This window comes from Gouania willdenowi, chromosome 1 (assembly GCF_900634775.1).
Source record: "Gouania willdenowi chromosome 1, fGouWil2.1, whole genome shotgun sequence".
Classification (NCBI taxonomy): Eukaryota; Metazoa; Chordata; class Actinopteri; order Blenniiformes; family Gobiesocidae; genus Gouania; species Gouania willdenowi.
Genome location: NC_041044.1, coordinates 3,928,098 through 3,948,521, shown reverse-complemented (window position 1 = coordinate 3,948,521; position 20,424 = coordinate 3,928,098). Strand labels below are relative to the sequence as shown.

General features: G+C 42.8%; 1 protein-coding gene across 2 annotated transcripts in view; it reads left to right on the top strand.

The window, feature by feature from the left end:
* Window positions 1-531: 531 nt before the first annotated feature.
* Window positions 532-20,424, top strand: part of LOC114467344 (85/88 kDa calcium-independent phospholipase A2-like) — a 49,753-nt gene continuing 29,860 nt past the window's right edge. For both annotated transcript variants that reach the window (XM_028453558.1, XM_028453550.1), the window contains exons 1-8: window positions 532-587; window positions 2,111-2,331; window positions 4,524-4,733; window positions 10,059-10,239; window positions 10,805-10,992; window positions 11,115-11,211; window positions 11,530-11,712; window positions 11,797-11,905. In XM_028453558.1, the coding sequence (XP_028309359.1) occupies window positions 2,114-2,331; window positions 4,524-4,733; window positions 10,059-10,239; window positions 10,805-10,992; window positions 11,115-11,211; window positions 11,530-11,712; window positions 11,797-11,905 (1,186 nt within the window). In that variant the 5' untranslated portion in view covers window positions 532-587; window positions 2,111-2,113. The remainder of the gene's footprint in view (window positions 588-2,110; window positions 2,332-4,523; window positions 4,734-10,058; window positions 10,240-10,804; window positions 10,993-11,114; window positions 11,212-11,529; window positions 11,713-11,796; window positions 11,906-20,424) is intronic.

Here is a 20,424-nt window from a genome sequence, read left to right as displayed (position 1 = left end):
TGTTATTCCGAGGAAAGAATAGATGTTTTGTGTGTTTTTGTGTTCATTTTATGTGTTTTTTGTGGATTTTTTTTTTAGTTTTGGGGCCACAAAAAATTAGACAGAGGGCCCCAGGACCGCTAGTTGCTTATTTATTTGTACCATGATTAGATGAAGCATTCAGGGGATACATGACATTAAAAACATGAACGTGAACGTATTGTTTTTCATCCCTATTTTGCATCAGAAATGAATATTTTATAAGTCACTTTCCACCTAATGTCACTTATGTTGACCCATTATTGTCACTGTTAACATCATTTCACCATATTTTATGATTGTTTTTAAGTTGTCATGCCCATTATTTGCCAGTTTAAACTAATTGTTTCAGTATTGACACTTGGAACACTTTTCTTTTTTTTTTTTACCTCTTTTTCTGGGAACCACTGGTTTGTCAGAGACCAGAACAAGCCCCACCCACCTTCCTACCTACCACTCTCTGATTGGACCGTCTCCCGTCAGCCAGGCTGGTATCAAGATAGGTTGCAGTGCAGCGGTAGTAGTTGCTGTTGTCATATGTCAGGCGGTCAGAGAGCAGCTAGCAGCAGGTAAGATACCGACCGTCTGTGTCTGTGACTGGATTAGAAGATTAGCTTCAACACACACAGCTAATATAATACACTCACCAACACATTTTAATGCTCAAAATGTTTAACCAAAGCAGGGTTTGTGTGCCTTGTTTTAACTCCAAATGTTAGCGTTGATAACATAAAAGTCCTGCCTATCATCACACTTGTTATACATGGAACAGCTACAATTATAAACACGTTTATTGACAATTAAAACGCTTTTTTTCCTGCTGGTAATAACAAACAAAGAGATAAATCATCAGTGTTTCTTTAAAAAAGCAGACATTTTACTGATCATTAATGTGATAATGACAACATGGCACTTAGAATGGTGATGCCATCAATAATTCATGTGTCATTGATTAAAGTGATCACCATGCTCACCTAAATCTAGACTAGTTTATGATTAAATCTGGTTTGGATTGTAGAGAAACATATTAAACGCAATTCCAGAATATATTGTCAGAGCAGTGAGAGGACAGTTATTATACAGCACTTTAATTCCACAGCTACCCTTATTATTACAGTGTTTTTCAACCTTGTGGTCGCCTGAAATGTTTCGTAATTGATAAATGAGAAGTACTGATTAAAATGATGTTTCATTGTATGTTTTTGAATTATTATTCTTCACTACACACACACACACAATCCCAAATAATTGTATTCTATACTTTTACTTTCTCAAAAAAAAAAAAAAAAAAATATATATATATATATATATATATTTAAAGTAAAATGCTGTATAAAAATATCTGAGCTGGGGCATCTTGTCAGTTTGCGCTCTACTTTTTATTTGTAAAGTAGTATAACAAACAGTAACAAACATGATCTTAAACTAATTCTAGAGAAAAAATGTCTCTGGGGTCACCAAAATTTTGTGACGTAATAATGAGTCCACGATGTGTAAAAGGTTGGGCACCGCAGCTTTACTATACTTAATATTGGATAGCAAGTGTAAAAATAAATTAATTAGGAATAAACAAGACTTTTTTTCTGTTCCTTTGAAAATACAGTATTTAATAATTTGTTGTTATTTGCACCATAAAGCAGCATGTGTGTTCACGCCCACTCATGAATATGCATGAAGGCCCCAAAACAGCCTGTTTTTAGGAGTGGTCTGAAAGTGACTTTTCAGAGCCTAAAACTCCAGAAAACAGGCGAGTTTGTGAAAATAAACCTCAAATACTATGTTGTTGTGGTTCTTAGAACAATTGGAGATGGGTGAAAAATAGCATAATACTGGACCTTTAACCCTAAATTATATTTCTGGTCAGACATCATTTGAAATAAAATTATTGAGATTTATATCGTATATGTATCTATTTGGAGGAAAAATATTGAGATATGAGTTTTGATCCATATCACCCAGCTCTACCTCTGATCTTTTGTTTAATTTCTGATTGTCAATGTTGTGTTTTGGTGAGTTTTTATATATTTTGTTAAAACATTGTGCTGACCTAATAGTTCACTCCCCCTCCCATCCTTGTCTCTCTGTTTTTCAGGTGATGATGCAGTACCTGGGCCGCGTGTTGGACACCGTGTCCTCTGTTTCCAGCCTGTTCAACAACCCTTACAGGGTCCGAGACGTGCCGCTGTCTGACTACGCAGGAGGAGGCAAAGTCAAGCTCAGAGAGGAGGGCCGCGTGGTGCTGTACAAGAACAGCCAGTGTCAGTCATGGGACTGTCTACTCATGTGTCCCAACACGCCAACAATGACCCCCAGGTCAGTAGTGGAGACATGAACTGATCAGTTGGAGAAGTAGAGCTCAAACTAATGCACACTGTTGGTACTCAGAATGTAAAAATGATTTCTAAAGGCTTCATTTAGACGGATAATGATAGAGGATCAGATTAAAGTGAAACTGTCACAGTCCACAGTCCTTCTTCATTGATAATTCATCATGTAACCAGTTAAAAGTGGACTGACCCGAGCTGCTGAATCAACAGAATTCCTCAAAAACTGATTACTTGCTTGACTTAAAGGGATTTTTCACTGTTTTTACAAATGTGGCCTAAATTTTTTAATTGTACTGATAAGAAGATCTACTGTATGTCTAACAAAATGCATTATTATCCACCATATTCATTTTTGATTAATTTTTAAAAATGGGACTACTTTACAGTTTTAAAGCGTGTGTTCCTCCATGTTGAAATCACGTGATTGATGATGTCACACGGCCCCACTGCCTGTAAACATCCCATTGTTTTCTATTGGAGTGAAACATTCAGTCTGATTTTGACATCAGTCAAAATAACAACTTGTGCTGCTTTTGGTGGCTCTAAAAAAAACATGAAAAGTTAAAGATGTTGATGTAAACCTCTTGTTTACCAAAATAGGATAAAAACAGTTTTAACCCAGAAACAGATTTGTGACCGCAGGGGGCGACAGTTCCAACTAGTGTTGTCAAAAGACTCGATACTGAATAAAGTATTGATACAAAAAAGTGAGTGTCGGATACGATACTCACTTGCAAAAGTATCGATACTAACAGCGCCGTGTTCATCGCTATATATTAATGGTTCATCTCCTCGCCTGTTTCAACAACCTTATTCGCTGCTGCAGACAAAAAACAGATACACGTGCAGCCCTTCCCCTCAGCTGCAGCTGAACACACTACTAGGGCCCTATAAAAACGGAATCGCTGACGGAATCACGGAATCGACCAATGAAAATGGTTAAATGCGGAAATGGACAGAATCAACATGAAACACCGTCATCGTGAGGCAAGGAATGTTATTTATGGGGAAATGTTCTGGGGAGCGCTCATTAGGTGCACCACCCTCCACTCTCTTGTCCTGGCTGCATTAAACAACGCCTAAATCACTGTCAAAAATAGCCACACAAAAAAATTGCGCAAATCATCACTGACTCCTAAATACAGAGCCACCAGTGCCTGTTTAACTTTGCTGTGCCTGTAAAACTCTGTGAAAACATGAGTCAGCTTGAGTCAGCAGTATTGTCATGTTTTATTCCAGTACTTTTGGAGGGTACTGTATGTCTGTGGCCCACACACAGCCAATTCAAAGGTTTTTACACACTTCTTAAAGGGACAACGTCCTGAATGTGGTTTCACAACACAACAGAATTGAATTTCACATTTCAGTCTTAATGAAGGAAAAAGTCAAAAGTGGTACAAACTGTTGATATTGTGCTGCGAGTTAATAATAAAAGGGTTTTTGTGACATTTTCATCCACTGCTTTTGACCCATTATTGTTTTTTTTGCAAAACTATATTGAAAAATATAAATAAGTCAAGTTTAAGTTGCCTATCGCCATTTTGAGGAAAAATATTGAAATATGAATATTGGTCCATATCACCCAGGCCTGATGTAACCAAAGCAGTAACGTTTTTATCTTTTAAACAATATGATTGTCCAAACTGTGGGAAATGATGGGTTTAAAATAACACTGCTTAAAATAGGATTTTATTAACATGAGTGTGTTACCTCAAAAACAAATGGAAATCACTAGACTGATCTGCTGCCATGGTATGTAGCAAGTGTTGCTAATGCTACACCAATTTAGTTAAACAGAGTAAAAAGACTGTGTGACTAAAATAACTTGTCAACCTTTTTGTTTGATGTTAATTGTACTTGGAAGCAGTTTGATGAATTGCTTACATACATTTTTTTTTAAATGTTTGAAAATTACCCTGACTTAAATCATCTTGTATTCATTTTTTCCATTTTGGGCGATGATTTTAAGTAGGTGAATTGGTTTGTTTTACTGGTAAATAAAATAAAATATTCTAAATGATCTGAATGAAAAAACTTGTGATATTAATTTTTTCCCATGTTGCCTACTATTAGTGTAAAATAATCCCAGTGTTTTGAAGAAGAAATGCTCTTTAAAGTGATTGTAGATGTTTTTAATGTAGACCACCGTGTCATAGAGACGTTTCTGTTGCTGTTCAGGCTGTTTCAGGTCGTTTCCGAGGACGACGCCATGAACTGGTTTTCTCAGTACGCCCTCAAACTCCAGCCCTTCTACGACACACTTCCTCTGAAGGCTGAGAGCATTCAGCCCATCGTCAACTGCATCCGTAGCCACCCGGACTGGAGCTGTGCCCACATCGCCGTGGAAACGGGCCTCAGAGAGTGTCTCAAACATAACTTTGTTCAGAGGTGAGACTAAAGTTACTGAGTATGGAAGGAAACAGGGTTGAGGTCATTATAATTGTGAACACGTAATCTGTCTAGAAATAGTGTGTGTGTGTGTGTGTGTGTGTGTGTGTGTGTGTGTGTGTGTGTGTGTGTGTGTGTGTGTGTGTGTGTGTGTGTGTGTGTGTGTGTGTGTGTGTGTGTGTGTGTGTGTGTGTGTGTGTGTGTGTGTGTGTGTGTGCGCGGCTCAAATATCTGCGGTTCAGGGACAGACAGAGCTGAGAATTTCAACATGGCTGCTGCTTGATTCAGTGGTGTACGACGTCAGATTTGTTTGGACTGCAATGATACTGCTAATGAATTATTTCATAAAATTGTCCACCCATAGCAGACAAGCTTAGCTTTGATCACGCGGTATAGTTGGCTGAGTTAGAGGCAGCCTATGAGCGCACCAGAGCCAATCACTCTGTGGGCAGCGGGCGCGGACGGTGTGTGGCCGGGAGCAGCCTGCTTGTCCTGGGCGGAGGCGCGATGGCGGCCTGGAGCTGGGGCGCCATGTATTTGTGTAGCTAGTTGACTAAACAAACTGTGCAGAGCACAATATAGGCTACATATAGTACTGTATATAGTGAAAGCCTATTTTTATTTTATTTTTTTTATTATCATTATTAGTCACCTTAGTTACAAATGTTGCTCACTGAGGACACCTGCTGGTCAGTGTTTACGGGGTGTTTTTTTAGGATATTAGACCCACTTTAGTCATTTTTAAAAGCACTTTGTGCAGTCACTCCTGGAGATTCTAACCAGCTTTCAACTTATCCTGTGGTACCATGACTATCTGTCAACATTGAGCTGTTCTGCAGCTCAAACTATGTTATTTTTATCTTTGAAAGAACAAATAAATCAATTACTTTCATCATTAATCTCATATTATTAATGGCAAAATTCTCAAAATCCCTTCAGATTTTTCATCTTGTCTTAACTGAGTTTAGTTATTATTTGAATAAACAAAAAAAGGTGAAATTATTGCTTCTGTATGAAGAACTGTTTCCTGTGCCTCCAAGTGACTGATGCCTGTATTTATTTTATTCTTTTCTAGTGATTTTTTTTTCCCTGACTTTGTTCTTTGTTCCCTTTATGTTGTTTTACTGATTTGTGAACTTGCAATTTGTCAATAATAATAAAAAAAAAAACAGATTCATCCTACTCAAAAAAAAATAAATCTGTTTTAATGTTTTCAATGGATTCACATCAAATTCACTGACAGTGATTTTTAACTGGTTTTCCCTTTCATACTGGGTTTTTTCAACAGGCGCCATTTTACACGCGATATTAGAAAAAAAGGCTATAACTCTCATATGCAAAGTTCAAAATCCTCATTATTGTTACACATGACTGTCTAGCCCTATACAAGAATTAATGTGAAAATTACCCATCATGCTTTGCGTTCTCAGATGGTGCATGCCATAATTGAAAACCGCTATAACTCTCATATACAAAGTTTGAACAGTCTCATACGTGATACTCATGGGTTACCAACCCCGGCCACTTCTTTGGACCCTACGACGCTGCTCGCGGCTTTAACAATTATTATTCTTACAAAAAATTATTGCATTTTTGATGGCCTAAACACATTCAAAAACTCATGAAAATTGAAACGCATATTAGGATTGGTGAAAAATTTGATATTTTGGGGGAATTGCACATGTGATTGACCAAATGACTCAGTAACGCCCCCTTGAAAATTGTATTTGCCCCTAACTTCTACGAAATTCTGTAGAATTCTGACATCACTGTAGAGGTAGGACTGATGACATAATTTTCATCATCATCTTTTATAGACGGTATGTCTTGCATCCAACACTGCACTGTTAAAGTACTTCACACATTCATATTTTTTATTTTAAACATACACAGGGGCGGATCTAGAAAAAATTCAATGGGGTGGCAGGAATTTTTTAGAGGTGGTAACATATAGTAGACGTACATAAAGCATACAGAATTACGTATAGGTCCGGGTATCGCAAGGTACCTCGCGTTGCGATACATCACAATATTTTTTTTGCCCGTGATAACAATATTTTCCCAATAATCAATATATCGTGGGAAAATTAATCTACGATACATCACAATAACTGTCACTGAATCCATTTCACAGGAATTACAAAACATTGTCAGTCAATTTCACATGAATGACAGCCAAGTGTGTACAGCACAGTGGCTCTTCTTAACACACACTGACCACAACTAGTCACATGTCTGTGTGTTATGTTTAAGTCTTTAAGGAAAGTCTGATACTACAGTTCATACGGAAAGTATTCACAGCGCTTCACTTTTCCCACATTATTCCATAATGACAACATGAAAAACATTTTTTTTAAATGTTTGCAAATTTATCAGAAATAAAGAATGAAAATATAACATGTACATAAATATTCACAACCTTTGCTCAGTACTTTGTTGTGGTACCTTTGGCAGCAATTACGGCCTCAAGTCTTTTGGAATATGAAGCCACAAGCTTGGTACATCTATCTATGGCCACTTTGGCCCATTCCTCTTTACAGAACCTCTGGAGCTCCATCAAGTTGGATGGGGAGCGTCGGTGCACAGACATTTTCAGATCCCTCCAGAGATGCTCAATGGGATTCAAGTCTGGGCTCTGGCTGGGCCACTCTAGGACATTGACAGCGTTGTTCTGAAGCCACTCCTTCAATATCTTGGCTGTGTGCTTAGGGTCGTTGTCCCGTTGAAAGATAAACCGTCACCCCAGTCTGAGGTCAAGAGCACTCTGGACCAGGTTTTCTTCCAGGATGTTTCTATACATTACTGCATTAATTTTTCCCTCAATCTTGACTAGGAATGGGCCAAAGTGGCCATAGATAGATGTACCAAGCTTGTGGCTTCATATTCCAAAAGACTTGAGGCCGTAATTGCTGCCAAAGGTACCACAACAAAGTACTGAGCAAAGGCTGTGAATACTTATGTACATGTTATATTTTCATTCTTTATTTCTGATAAATTTGCAAACATTTAAAAAAAATGTTTTTCATGTTGTCATTATGGGGTATTATGTGTAGAATTTTGAGGAAAAAAAGTTAATTTAATCCCTTTTGGAATAAGGCTGTAACATGATGAAATGTGGGAAAAGCGAAGCGCTGTGAATACTTTCTGTATGCACTGAAAATATTGCTTCAACAAAATATTGTTAATGTTTTTGCAAATGAACTCTAAATCATTAAAAACAAAATGTATGCTGAAAATAGTCATTTCAGTGCTAGTATTATCAACTTCTCTGTAAACATGGACACATATCAGTGCTGCTTAACAAGTACAATGATTATTTCCTCTTCATTTCTGTGAGATTCACAAAGTAGCTTCACCATGTTTTCTTTGACTGACATTGATTTATAGAAGCACAGATGTGAATAGACATGAACGTCCTAGACAATAGCTCGACACTGTTAATATTTACTGGAGTAGCATCCACACAGAAACACAGCTTCAGTCCATGAAAATAAACAGGATAATTATCACATTCATTACATTGAAGAACCATTCTGTAACATTTAACAAAGTGTAAGACTTGGAATGATAAAAAAAAAGTGTCTAGTAGTTAGTTTAAATTACTACGGTGCAAAATGTTTTCAATTTTACAAAAATATGGCTTTAAAACAGTTGTTTTCACTGTAACAAACTGTAACCAGATGGAGAAAAAGTGTCATTGACATGTTAATGATGCCACACTGTTATATAACTAAGTATACAAACTTATTTTAAAAGGCATATGATGAATTTGTGTAAAACAAAAATAACCACACTGTTTAATTGTTATTTTGATTAGTGGTGGGAACCTCTGGGTACCTCACGATACGATACGCGATACACCGCTCACAATGTGACGATACTACGATTAGCGATATATTGGTCAGAAATCAATCTATGATAATCTATGACATAAAAAAAGATGAAGTGAAAAAATACAATTTTTATTTTATATCTCTGAAAGACAATAAATTGAAAAAGTGTCCTATGAACAGTGACACTATTTTAGTGCAACATTTCTGTAAATAAGTGTCAACATACCAATGTAAATGAATAAGTATCTCCAATAGTGCTTTCTGTAAACAAAACATAGGGTCTTTCTTACCAGTGACACCATTATAGTGCTCTATTCCAGTAAACAATATATTGGCTCCTTCAACAAACAGTGACAACATTTATGTGAAGACGTACCTGCACATTTTAGTGAAAAAAAAAGAAAAGGTTTTGGGAAAAAAAAAATCGATACTTAGCGCAAGCTTATTGATAATCAGTCGTGCGATCTTACGCGTCTTCTTTGTTGGTGTTTTAGAACGTTGGCTCCGCAGTCAGGAAGCGACAGCGGGGCATTACCGGTTGGTGGACCGCGGCCGCGTAGTACCGTGCCCGTGTGTACAAATTAGGGTGGCAGCAGGGGTGGCAAGGCTTTGTTGTGGGGTGACATTTGCCACCCCATGCCACCCCGGTAGATCCGCCCCTGAACGTACATGTTTATTTGATTGTGAATCTTTGTAGATGTAAATATTCCTCTTAGCAGCCTGTTCACTTAAATGATGTGCTACGCTTATGGAAGTTTTTAAGGGTTTGTAGAGCTAAGTAGATTTTAATTACTGTAATTATAGCAGCTTTCATTTGTTTGCCAAAAAATTAGTTATGGTTTAACCCAGGGGTGGCCAATCCTGGTCCTCAAGGGCCACTATCCAGCATGTTTTAGATATTTCCCTCTTCCAACACACCTGATTGAAATGACCAGGATCGTTATCAGGCTTCTACAGAGCTTGATGATGAGTTCATCATTTGAATCAGGTGTGTTGGAAGAGGGAAACATCTAAAACATGCTGGATAGTGGCCCTTGAGGACCAGGATTGGGGACCCCTGGTTTAACCCATCCATCATTCATAGTCATAGCGCCACCTATTGGTAAAAGGAAATCATAGACATTATATTTGCACAGAACATTGCAGGAAAGTTTGCTATAATCCTTGAAAATGGTCAGCTACGTCTCAACGCTTTCAAATTACTGCCACACCCCAACAAGCAACACACCTCAACGTGCACCACTTCCTGCTGCTTGCAGCTTTGATTTTAATCGTAATTGAGTTGTCATTGAACATGGATAAGTGAAGACGTAATTGAACTTTAGTGATTGAGCATGTAATTTTAATTGATTTTGATTTTTAATTTGAATTGTAATTGGGAAAAATGCTGGTAATCGTAATTGAAGATGGATAATTGAAGACGTAATTGTAAATGACCCCCAACTCTGGTAGGAATCATCTCAGACTAAACAAACCCTGTTTTTTCTTTCAGTCACATCAACTCTCAGAATGAGGTGGGCCAGACTCCGCTCCACCTGGCCTGTGAGCGAGGAGACCTGGCCAGTGTTAAACAGCTGTTGGATGAAAGCCAAGCTCGTACTGACATCAGAGATTGCCACGGGGACACGCCCATGCACTGTGCCTGCAAACACGAGTCCTCTGCTTTTGTAGAGGTGAGACTCCATTGATCCCGCCCCTTTGCTCTTTCCTCCCTACATCCAGGCCTTGTGCTCACAACTTGGCACAGGGGTCAACGATTTGAATATTGTCATTTTGTGCATTTTTCAGTTTTTTTGTGTTTTTGTAGTGATTTTGTTTATTTTTGTTGTCGAAGTGTGTTTTTGTTGTCATTTTGTTTCTTTTTGCTGTTGTTTTGTGTATTTTTCAGTCATTTTGTGTATTTCACTGTATCTGAATGTTTTTGGAGTAATTTTGTGTATGTTTGTTGTAATTTTGTCTCTTTGTTTTTGTGTAATTCAGTAATTTTCTGTTTTTTGTGTTTTTGGAGTGATTTTGTGTATTTATGTTGTGATTTTGTGTCTTTTTGCTGTTGTTTTGTGTATTTTTCTGTTTTTTGAGTAATTTAGTTTTTTTGTTGTCATGTGTATTTAGAGTAATGTTTTGTATTTTATTGTCGTTTTGTCTCTTTTCGCTGTTTTTTCGTGCATTTTTCAGTCATTTTGTGCAGTTACTTTTGGGGCCAACTCTCATCCGTCTCCCTCCCCTCCCTCCATTCAGGCCTTGTGCTCCCGTCTCTGCACAGGAGTCGACGATTTGAACGACAACGGGGAGACTCCGCTTCACGTGGCCTGTCGTCTGGGCCGCGTCGAGTCTGTCAAAGCCCTGCTGGGGGGCGGAGCCAAGTGTGATGTCATTGGTGGACTAGGCTATCCCATTCATATTGGCATGAAGTACAATGAGAAGGAGTAAGTAGATCATTGAGACAGTAACGCTGAAGCTAATGGAAGCTGAAGCTAATGAAGGAAATGGATTAGGGTTTGAATCTCAGGACAGATTGGACGTGTGTGTGTGTGTGTGTGTGTGTCAGCTGTGTCGAGGAGATCCTTCGAGCAGATTCAAGCCAGCTCCAAGCTGAAGACGCTTTGTATGGAGGAACTCCTCTTCACTGGGCCAAAACAGCTGAGGTTTGTGATATCACATCTCAAAGTTATTCTGTTTCTTTTTGCTACTGTTTTGTGTATTTTTCAGCCATTTTGTGTATTTTTCTGTTTTTTTTTAAGTGTTTTTGGAGTAATTTTGTCTTTTTTTTGTCGTAATGTGTGTTTTTGCTGTAATTTTGTTGTTTGTTTGTCAATCTTTACTGTATATTTTGTTTTGTCATTTTGTGTATCTTTCTGTCTTTTTGAGTGTTTTTGAAGTATTTTTGTTTTGAGGCCCACAAACAATTAGACATGTGGCTTATATTTGTCTCACAAGTGGCCGTCTTACGCTTTTTGTGCCAGATGTGTCGCCTGCTGCTGGAACACGATTGCTCAGTAAACTACCTTAGTAAGACTGGAGAAAGCGCTCTTCACATCCTAACAAAGCGAGGCCGCTTTGAGGCTGCTATGGTGCTGCTCACTCATGGAGCTGATGCTAACCTGAAGGGCCAGGACGGGAACACCGCACTGCACTTAGCCATGAAGGTACACACTAAGAATGGACCTGGTCATTGGTCCATTGGTTCATTGGGCTGAAGGCGCTGCTTATTTTGGTCTGTTTGTCTGTAGATGGATCACATGGATCTTATTAAGGCACTGATTGTTTTTGGGGCTGATGTGGAGATTCCCAACAACCTTGGAGAAACACCTGGACTCATCGCTGCCCGAACCAGCAAAGGTATCAGTGCAAAGAAGTTAAAGAAAGCACCTGATCATTGGTTTGAAGCAGTGGTTCCCAAACCTTTCACAGCCCTGTACCCTTCATACATTAAACCTGAAGCCATGTACCTCCTACCGCTTCTTCCTTAAAAAACATGATAATGTAGTGCAGTGTAGTGGCGAGCTAGAGTCACGTGTGCAGCCAGAGCCAATCGCTCGCTATAGACCTGGAGTAGCACCAGACCTGTGTGCAGACAAACGAGTGAGAGAGAGGAAGATAGTTTAAGGCTCTTTCACAAGTTTTGAGCTTCTGTGGACTTTTTGACTTCCTTATTTGGTAATTGTTTCAGAATGTTTATTTTCATGTTAGTTTGACCATTCGCTGTTTAGACCGAACGGACGAGACACGGAAGTTATTGATGGCAATGGTCGCGGCTGTGTTGAAAGTTAACGGCAAAAAAATACACATTTCTTTGTGGATACGGCATTATAAACGCTGATATGTTCACCGCGTGCTATATAACCAAATGTGCACCTTGGATGTACATGCTAAACGCACACAGTGCCGAGTTGCGACAACGGAAGAGTTTCCGGAAGTTTCACATAGTTCCCGCGGATCTCAAAACACGCCCTCACCGTATCTAAGGTATTTATAGTAAAAATATACTAAATGAGTAAAATAAAAAAAAAAACTAAACATTATTGATACAAAAAGTACAGAAAACAGAAATGCACAAAAATATACAAAAAGGCTCCAAAAACACACGACTCCAAAAAACATACATTACAGAAAAATACACCAAAACGACAACAAAAAGATGAAAATGACTCAAAATACACAAAACTAAATATTTATACAAAATGACAACAGAAATGCACAAAACTTAGCGCCGTGAGCCTCTCATGCCGAGTTAGCGCCGCTAGGTTGTCCATATTATTGGAGGTAGATCTAATATTCCACATGATGATGGACGGGAGGACAGGCTGATATTTTCTCCTAGTTGCTTGGCACTTTGCCCTGTTGCTTGCCACATTCCCGCCATTTCCTCCTCAGTTCACAAGGGATGTCAGGTATCACTGCATAGGCTCAGGCTGGCATAGCATTAGCACGCAGTGCTATTAGCTGATGGGTGTACACAATGGGGCCGTGGCTCCAAGCATTGACTCCCGTAATATAGCAGACACAAGCAGCAGAAAAAGTAGTGCAGTTTGCATTTACGTATATGGCAATAAAGTATAATGTATATTCTATATTAAACAGGAGTGTTCGTGTTAGCTGTAAGATAGTTTGAGAGGGAGGAGCTCATATTCTAGGAGGCGTGTATTATGTCCATGGGAGGAGGAGAGAGGATTGTCAGGAGGAGGAGTTTCCGGCAGGTGACGTCACACGCCGGGCAAGATCTAACTCGTGTGTTTGGATCTGACTTTTTACAAAATGTGGAATAACAAGGGAGGGAGGATACATAACTATTTCAACTTTGGGCCTCTGAATGAGGGATGTATAGCACTGTAGCAAAGCCATTAGAAAGTGATTCTTTTATCATACCTCCCATTTAATTCAAGAATCTTCACTGTTGAATCATCTTCGTCATACATACAGTGCTTTGTCCTGCTGACTGTCCATCTTCACCTGACTTCGTTCTAAGTCTTTCTGTAGAGCAGGAATGCTGAGGCAGGACTGATGTTCTTTACTTAAAACATGGCGAGTGATGGTAGAATGCTGATAATTGGTGCATTTGTTTGACTGTGCATAGATGTGCCTGTTTTGCTATAATTCAGGCGAATATTTGGTTCCCGAATATATTCGGGCGAATTTTACAAAAAAAGCCATATTCGGCCTTTAGTGGAGTGAGTTAAAAATAAAGGCTGAATAGTAGCGTGTGAATCAATCAAACATCGTGCCGTCATTTTTAGTCAGAAAAGTGTGCGCATTGCTGCAGAACCAGAACAGCAAGAGCAGCAGCCGCAGCTCCTGCTTTCCGCACACAACACAGCCAGACTCTCTCCTTACCGCTCTCCGTTGTCCATCACCACGTAAAAGTTGGAAACCATTCAATACTACAACCAAGTCTGTTGTTAGTGCTGTGAGCCATCCCCATCGTTCCCTCCTCAGTTCACAAGCTATGTCAGGTTTCTCTTCATAGGCAAGTGTAGCATTATCACGGAGTGTTAACAGCTGATGTGTGTGAACAATAGCCGTGGCTCCAAGCAATGACTCCCAACATGATCGGCAGCAGAAGAAGTAGTGCAGTTTGGGCATCCAGTAGTGCAGTTTGCGTTTACATATATGGCAATAAAGTATAATATATATTTCATAATATACCACAGTGTTTGTTTTAGCTGTTAGATAGTTGGAGAGGGAGGAGCTTACATTCTAGGAGGTGTGTTAGGTGACGTCACCTGCCAACATGGGCAAAATCCAACTTGCCCGTTTGGAGCTGACTTTTAACAAAATGTGGAATAACAAGGGAGGGAGGAAACAGAACTAAAAGTGATGTATATCACTGTAGCAGAACCATTAGAAAGTGATTTTTTTTCATCATAATGCCCCTTTAATGCACTTTAGTTTTTTTGTTTTATTTGAAGTTCTAAAATAAATAAAATACTTTGTTAGGCTACTGGAATATTAAAAAAAATGTCAGAATATTCAATAAACATTTACTTTCTTTAAAAACCTGTCAAAACGTATTTTAGGCTATTTATGCACTGTTTAAAAAAATAGTGAAAAACTTAACAACTGCTTTAGATATTCGGTATTCCGCCAAGCATTTATATTTTCTCCAGCCACAAATTTTCATTTCGGTGCATCCCTAGGTGCAGCACATGAAATTGTCATCAGAAAAGTGAAGCCATTTATATGTGGTGAGCCACTGCTTGAGGAAATTTTGCTTATTTTGGGAGCAAGGTGTAGAGGATGGAGGCACTTTTTTTGCAGTGGGCTCATCAAGCTTCCTAGTGGAGGCAGAAATAGTTATAAACGATGTTGAGGTACTCTCGGGAGGTTGATCAGAGTCAGGGAGGGGTACAGAGGTAGAGGAAGCACAAAATACAGCTCGCAATAGTCTTCTGACCAGCAATAGGTTTCATCTTTTTCTTAAGTGGCATTTTTGCGTTCTAATTTTTCTGCTTACTCGAGAAAAAACGGGATCTCGTGGGAAGCGGGATGAATGCGCAGACGCCATCTGAGCATTCAAAGTACTTTTCATTTCCACACAGCAATCACCAGAATGTTTTATTTATTTTATTACAGCATGTCGCCTAGACATTAAAGCATCGTCGACATGAGTAAACACAGCATAGAGCAGTGGAAACGGGATTTTTACTTACTACTAAGAAGTTTGTATCTTTAACTGTTGAAATGAAATTTGCGTTAACTGGCTAGCTGTTGTTGTAGCGGCTAATCTAGCATGTACTCAAGGGGATTCTGTCTGTGCTGAGTTAATGCGTAAAGGGGTCTGCTGACAGCTAGATTTATTTTGCTAGTTACTGTGATTTTAAACCAGTTGTTGTTCACAATGTGTCATTTTTCATGGGAAAAATGAGGTGGGTCCCAGATTTACTGCGTCCTTTCAGATTTTTATGCGTCAGGGACGCAGGACGCATATAGGATTTTGAGGATATATTGTCAGGTGGTCAATATCTAAACCATAAGGTCCAGGGCATGATTAAGATGAGTTGGTTTGTTTACATTTTGTGTAAAGCCGACTGAATCTAATAGTGAGGTAAATAATTTATTTAGGCTGTTGTCTTCATCATCGACATGAATGTTAAAATCATCTACTATGATAGCTTTATCAGTGCTCAGCACCAGATCAGTGAGAAAGTCAGAGAATTCAGAGAGAAACTCTGAATATGGACCAAGAGGACAGTAAATTATAACCAGTAAAGTGGATTTTTCTATCTTGTTTTTGGGATTACAAATTTCAAGTGAGAGGCTTTCGAATGAATTTTGGTTAAGTTTTGTTTTTGGGGTAACTGATAAGCTTGAGTGAAAAACTGCTGCCACTCCTCTCCGACGACTCTCACGGGGAATATGGTGATAACCATAATTGGGAGGGTTGCTTCATTAAGAGCAATACAATCTTCATTTTTGTACCAAGTCTCTATGAGGCATAATACACCTAATTAATGGTCCGTTATAAGATCACTCACTAAGAGGGATTTAGACGAAAGCGATCTGATATTTAATAGTCCACATTTAATGTGGACTATTATTTGTGTATGTGGTTACCTTTTTTTTAAGAATTTAAGAACTTAACAGAATCAGAATCTGTTGTCGAAGTAAAAGTTAAACTTTTTTGAAAAAATTAATTTGACAGATTAACATACCACTTGTTTTTGATATTGGTTCTTCAATTACAGTTAGTTACCTGTTCTTGCAAGTTTAAAAATGTATTAGTGGAACTCAGTTAGCTGAGAAGTGAAAGAAAACAAGTTTGCATGGAAAGGATAATAATAAATTAGTGACCGAGTATCAGCTTGTTTGCATGCTTGAGTAATGCATGTGAAATCTGTTCTCTTTCATAACATTAGTTCATTTTTTGTTTTTTTTTTTTTTTTTGTTTTTTTCTTCTCTTGTCTGCACATTCTGTCGAAGGTTAACACTACAAGAAGTGCAATCTTTTAACAGCAATGCATATTTTGTTATTGCAATTAAATAAATTTATTTATTTCATTGCATAATTGTGACCATCACCAGCCCTCCCTAGGGAAGGGTAAGAAATACTTTATTAAAGGGAGGATGTAAAAAAAGAGAGGGCAGTGTTACACCAAGGTGAGGGGTTGGAGAGGGGTGGGGAAGTTAACAGGGAAGAGGAATACAAGATAGGAAATGGAATGGGTGGGGAGTAGTCGATAGATTTCAAGTGATGCGATGTGAAATTGTGGTTGTGTATATTGTGCTTATTGTTGAGTTATCAAGCCAGTTTGGTGACCAGTGTGCGGCTTAGGAATAATGGTGGTGGCTGTGAGCAGAGGAAGAAGTGAGTGGAAATTCCATAAAACAGGTATTTGGGAACAACGTGTCTGTGGTTGAGCCCAGTATGAGTGTTATCCCACAGCCCAAGGCCAGTGCATCCATGACAAATGTATTTCCAAGAACCGCCACTGCAAAACCCACGAGCCGCCCCCGGGCCCCGGAAGCAGCCAGGCCAGCAGCAAGAGCGGGCAACCCGGGGGCCCCCGGCGACCACCACACGGCCAGGCAGCCCCCCGAACGCCCCCAAGATCCCAAACCGAGAGGCAACCATCGCCCCCCCCATACACACCCGAGAAAGCCCCAAGGAGCCAAGGACCCAGCGCACCACGCCACCAATCCAACCCCCAACCCCCAGACCCCCCACCCCATTCCCCCCCACCCCCCCCACACCCCCGCGCCCAACCCCCCGAGGGGAGGGCCCAGAGAGCTCCCCGCCCGAGACCCCAGCGGAGGAGCTGAAGCCCACGCCCAGCAGACGACCAGAGCCACGCCGAACGGGCAGCCGGCGGGCACCCGCCGCCGGGCCCAGAGCCAGCAGGGACCCGACCCCCGGCCAGAGGGACCCGGAATGAACGCAGCACCAGGAGCAGCCCGCCCAGGGAGGACGACCACACCCCAAGCCGCATAAGGCACCAGGGGGCCGCCGGGAGTCTCCCCGCCGGCCCCCAGGCACCCCAACCTAGCCCCCCATGGCGCCCCAAATCACCTATTGTTGATGTCGCCCGCGCCACGGGCTTTAGTTTTTTTATTTATTTTTTTTTTTTTTAAAAGCCAGGGCCCCCTCCAAGGGCCAAGCCAGACCGCCTTGTACATCCCCAGCACCCTGCCTCACGGGGCACTGCCCAAGCAGGGGCCGTACCATTAGGTATGCAAGGGCGCGGCACGCGGCACCCGCCCCGAAAGACCCCCGACAGGACCGGCCCGGCCAGCCAGCCAATCACCCCGGGCCCCAGGAGCACCCCCCGGGACCAGGACCCCCCAAGGGCAAGTCCCCGGGCCAAGCCCCCCGGGACGCACCCCCCACCCCCGCCCAGGACCCGGCCACAGCCCAGCAGGACCGCACAGCCCCGGACAGCCCAAGGCCAGCAGCCCAGGGCCCGCCGCCCCCCGGGCAGCGCCAGCCACGGAGCAGCGCCACCCACCGGCCCGCGAGCAACCGGCGATCCCCACCGCGGGGACGGAGGCACCCCAAAGGCACACATCAAGTGCGGAACCGCAGCCCCGAGCCAAAGATGCCCCGGACCCACCCACCAGTCCGCAGATGGCAGGACAGACCCACCAGGCGGCCGACAGCAACCTCCACCACCGGAACAGCTAGCGCCGCCCCCCAGTAAACAGCATCGCTCCGAGGCACCTAGCAACCCCGCCCCAACCCCGGTGAGGACACCAGCACACCCCCAGCACACCCACCCCCCACACCGGCGAGGCAGGCCGCCCCAGGCCCGCACACCGCGGGGCCCGCCCCCAAGGCCACCAGCCGACGAAACAAGCACCAAGCCCCACCCAAGGGGAGGAAGCGTCCCCGCGCTCCACCAGGCCGACACCGCCCGGAAAGACCCCGCAAGGAGAGACCCCAGCAAAGCCCCCCCGAGACCCACCGCCACGCCCGACCACACCATCCTGATGTATTTTCACTCTATGTAGTGGCCCAGCCACCAACAGAGGGGCCAGGCCCCCACCGGAGAGGCCCAAATATGTGAGCCAACCCACCACCCTGTTATGGTGCCTCTCCATTCCCCAATGGAGAGGCACTTCCCTATCCCCTGTGTGAGTGTGTGTGTTCAGTGAATGTATGGGGTGTAATTAAAAGAAGGGGGATGGAGGGGAGTGGTGCTCCCCATCCTACCTCTGTGGATATACGTGTATGTGGTGTAATAGGCCGGAGGGTGTAAGTGAGGGTACACCCTCCGGGGGGTGGCATGTTGAGGTGTGATTAAAATTGGAGGGATTAGTAGGGTAACTAGAGGTGGGAGTGCCGCCCCCACGCCACTACATAGTGACACAGGTGGCGGCCCCCTCCACCCCCAGTCCCACCATCCAGCCCCCCAAGGGTTGGGTATGGGTGTGTGGTGCATATTGTGAATTCATAACATTAGTTCAGATGTCTCACTGTGGGATATATGCCTCCGCGTCATATCTCAGAAGCCCAATCTCATTATGCCAATCCTGATTGGCTGGTAAAATGTATTCATCCGCCGCAGGTAGTCCCTCCTACTATAAGTAGAGGGGGAGGAGAACACAGTGCCATTCAAAAACCTCTTCTCACTAAGAGCTATCTCGCATCGCAGCTGCTTAACCGTCCACAGGTGGACCCTTTTCTGGATTCCGTCGCTGGACGCTGCTGTTGAAGCTTTTTCTCTGCTCTCGACCACACCAGGTCGACCAGTGTTTTTCTTGCTCTCCACGCTCGGTTTAACACTGTTTCAACGCCCTGCCGTCGAGGGCCGACCGCTGAAACACCAGTTTTCGGCTCGACGCCACACCACGGCTGTCGAGCACCGGACGCAACACACCAGTTAGTAACTTGGTTACTTCTTCCTCGTTGCACACTAACACAGAGAAGGAGATGGTGGACAAGGCCCTGCACACCACGGGGTCTGGAGGCTTGAAGGCTCGCCTTCAAGCCTTCAAGCCTGGTGTGCTCTTGCTCGAGACGCACACCAGGTCTGCTCAGGGAGCCTCGGGCTGGAACACTCCCAGCAGGCCCTGAACGCCCCTGGTTCCTGCCGCCACTGCGCCGTCTTCACAGTGAAGATCCTCCGTATTCGGCTGGTACACAAAGTCAGCTTGTCGGAGAAGGGACCCTATCTTCCCCCTCACGGCACCAAGGCCGTCGCGGCTGAGGTGGAGCCTGAGGTGGTTCCTGGGGTTCCCAGTCCAAGCTTGCCTTTGTTCCTCCACCCGGGGAGGACATTCTGGACTTGGACTGTGGGGACGACAATGACGTCACCTCTGAACTTCTCATTTCAGAGGACAAAGTGGAGGACGACATTTTCGTCACCCCTGATCAGGCTGCAAAGCCCGTCGCCTCCATGGAGTGAGCTGAGGGAAGCATACCAGCTTCTCCTCGGCTTGGACATGCTGGATGTGTGCAGACGTGCCGCTGCCCGATTGGCCATCCCTTGGCCTGTCATCATGACCAAGACGACCCTGTCTTCCCGTAGCTGCTCCGGTGAAATCACTGGTAGCAGCACACCTGCTTCCACAAACGTCTGCCCACCAAGTCTGACAACTTACAGTCATCCCTGACGGAGAGCTTCTACAAGGCTGCGGCGCTCTCGGCCAGAGCACTCAACGTGTTGTTGCTGCTCATGGCATACCAGATGGAGCTCTGCAACAACCTTGCGTTGCGGACCCAGCCAGGAGGGAGGAGATGTCGGTAGTCACGGACCTGTGCCTCTGTGTCCAGTGTTGTGCGGTCCAGCCCTCTGGGAGAGCGATGGGGACCATAATCCTCCACAGGCTTGACCTGACAAACCTTTCAGAGAACAAGAGCGGTGACATCCTGCACATGCCCGTCATTCAAGAGGGGATCTTCTGCTCCGCGCTGGTCTCTATGC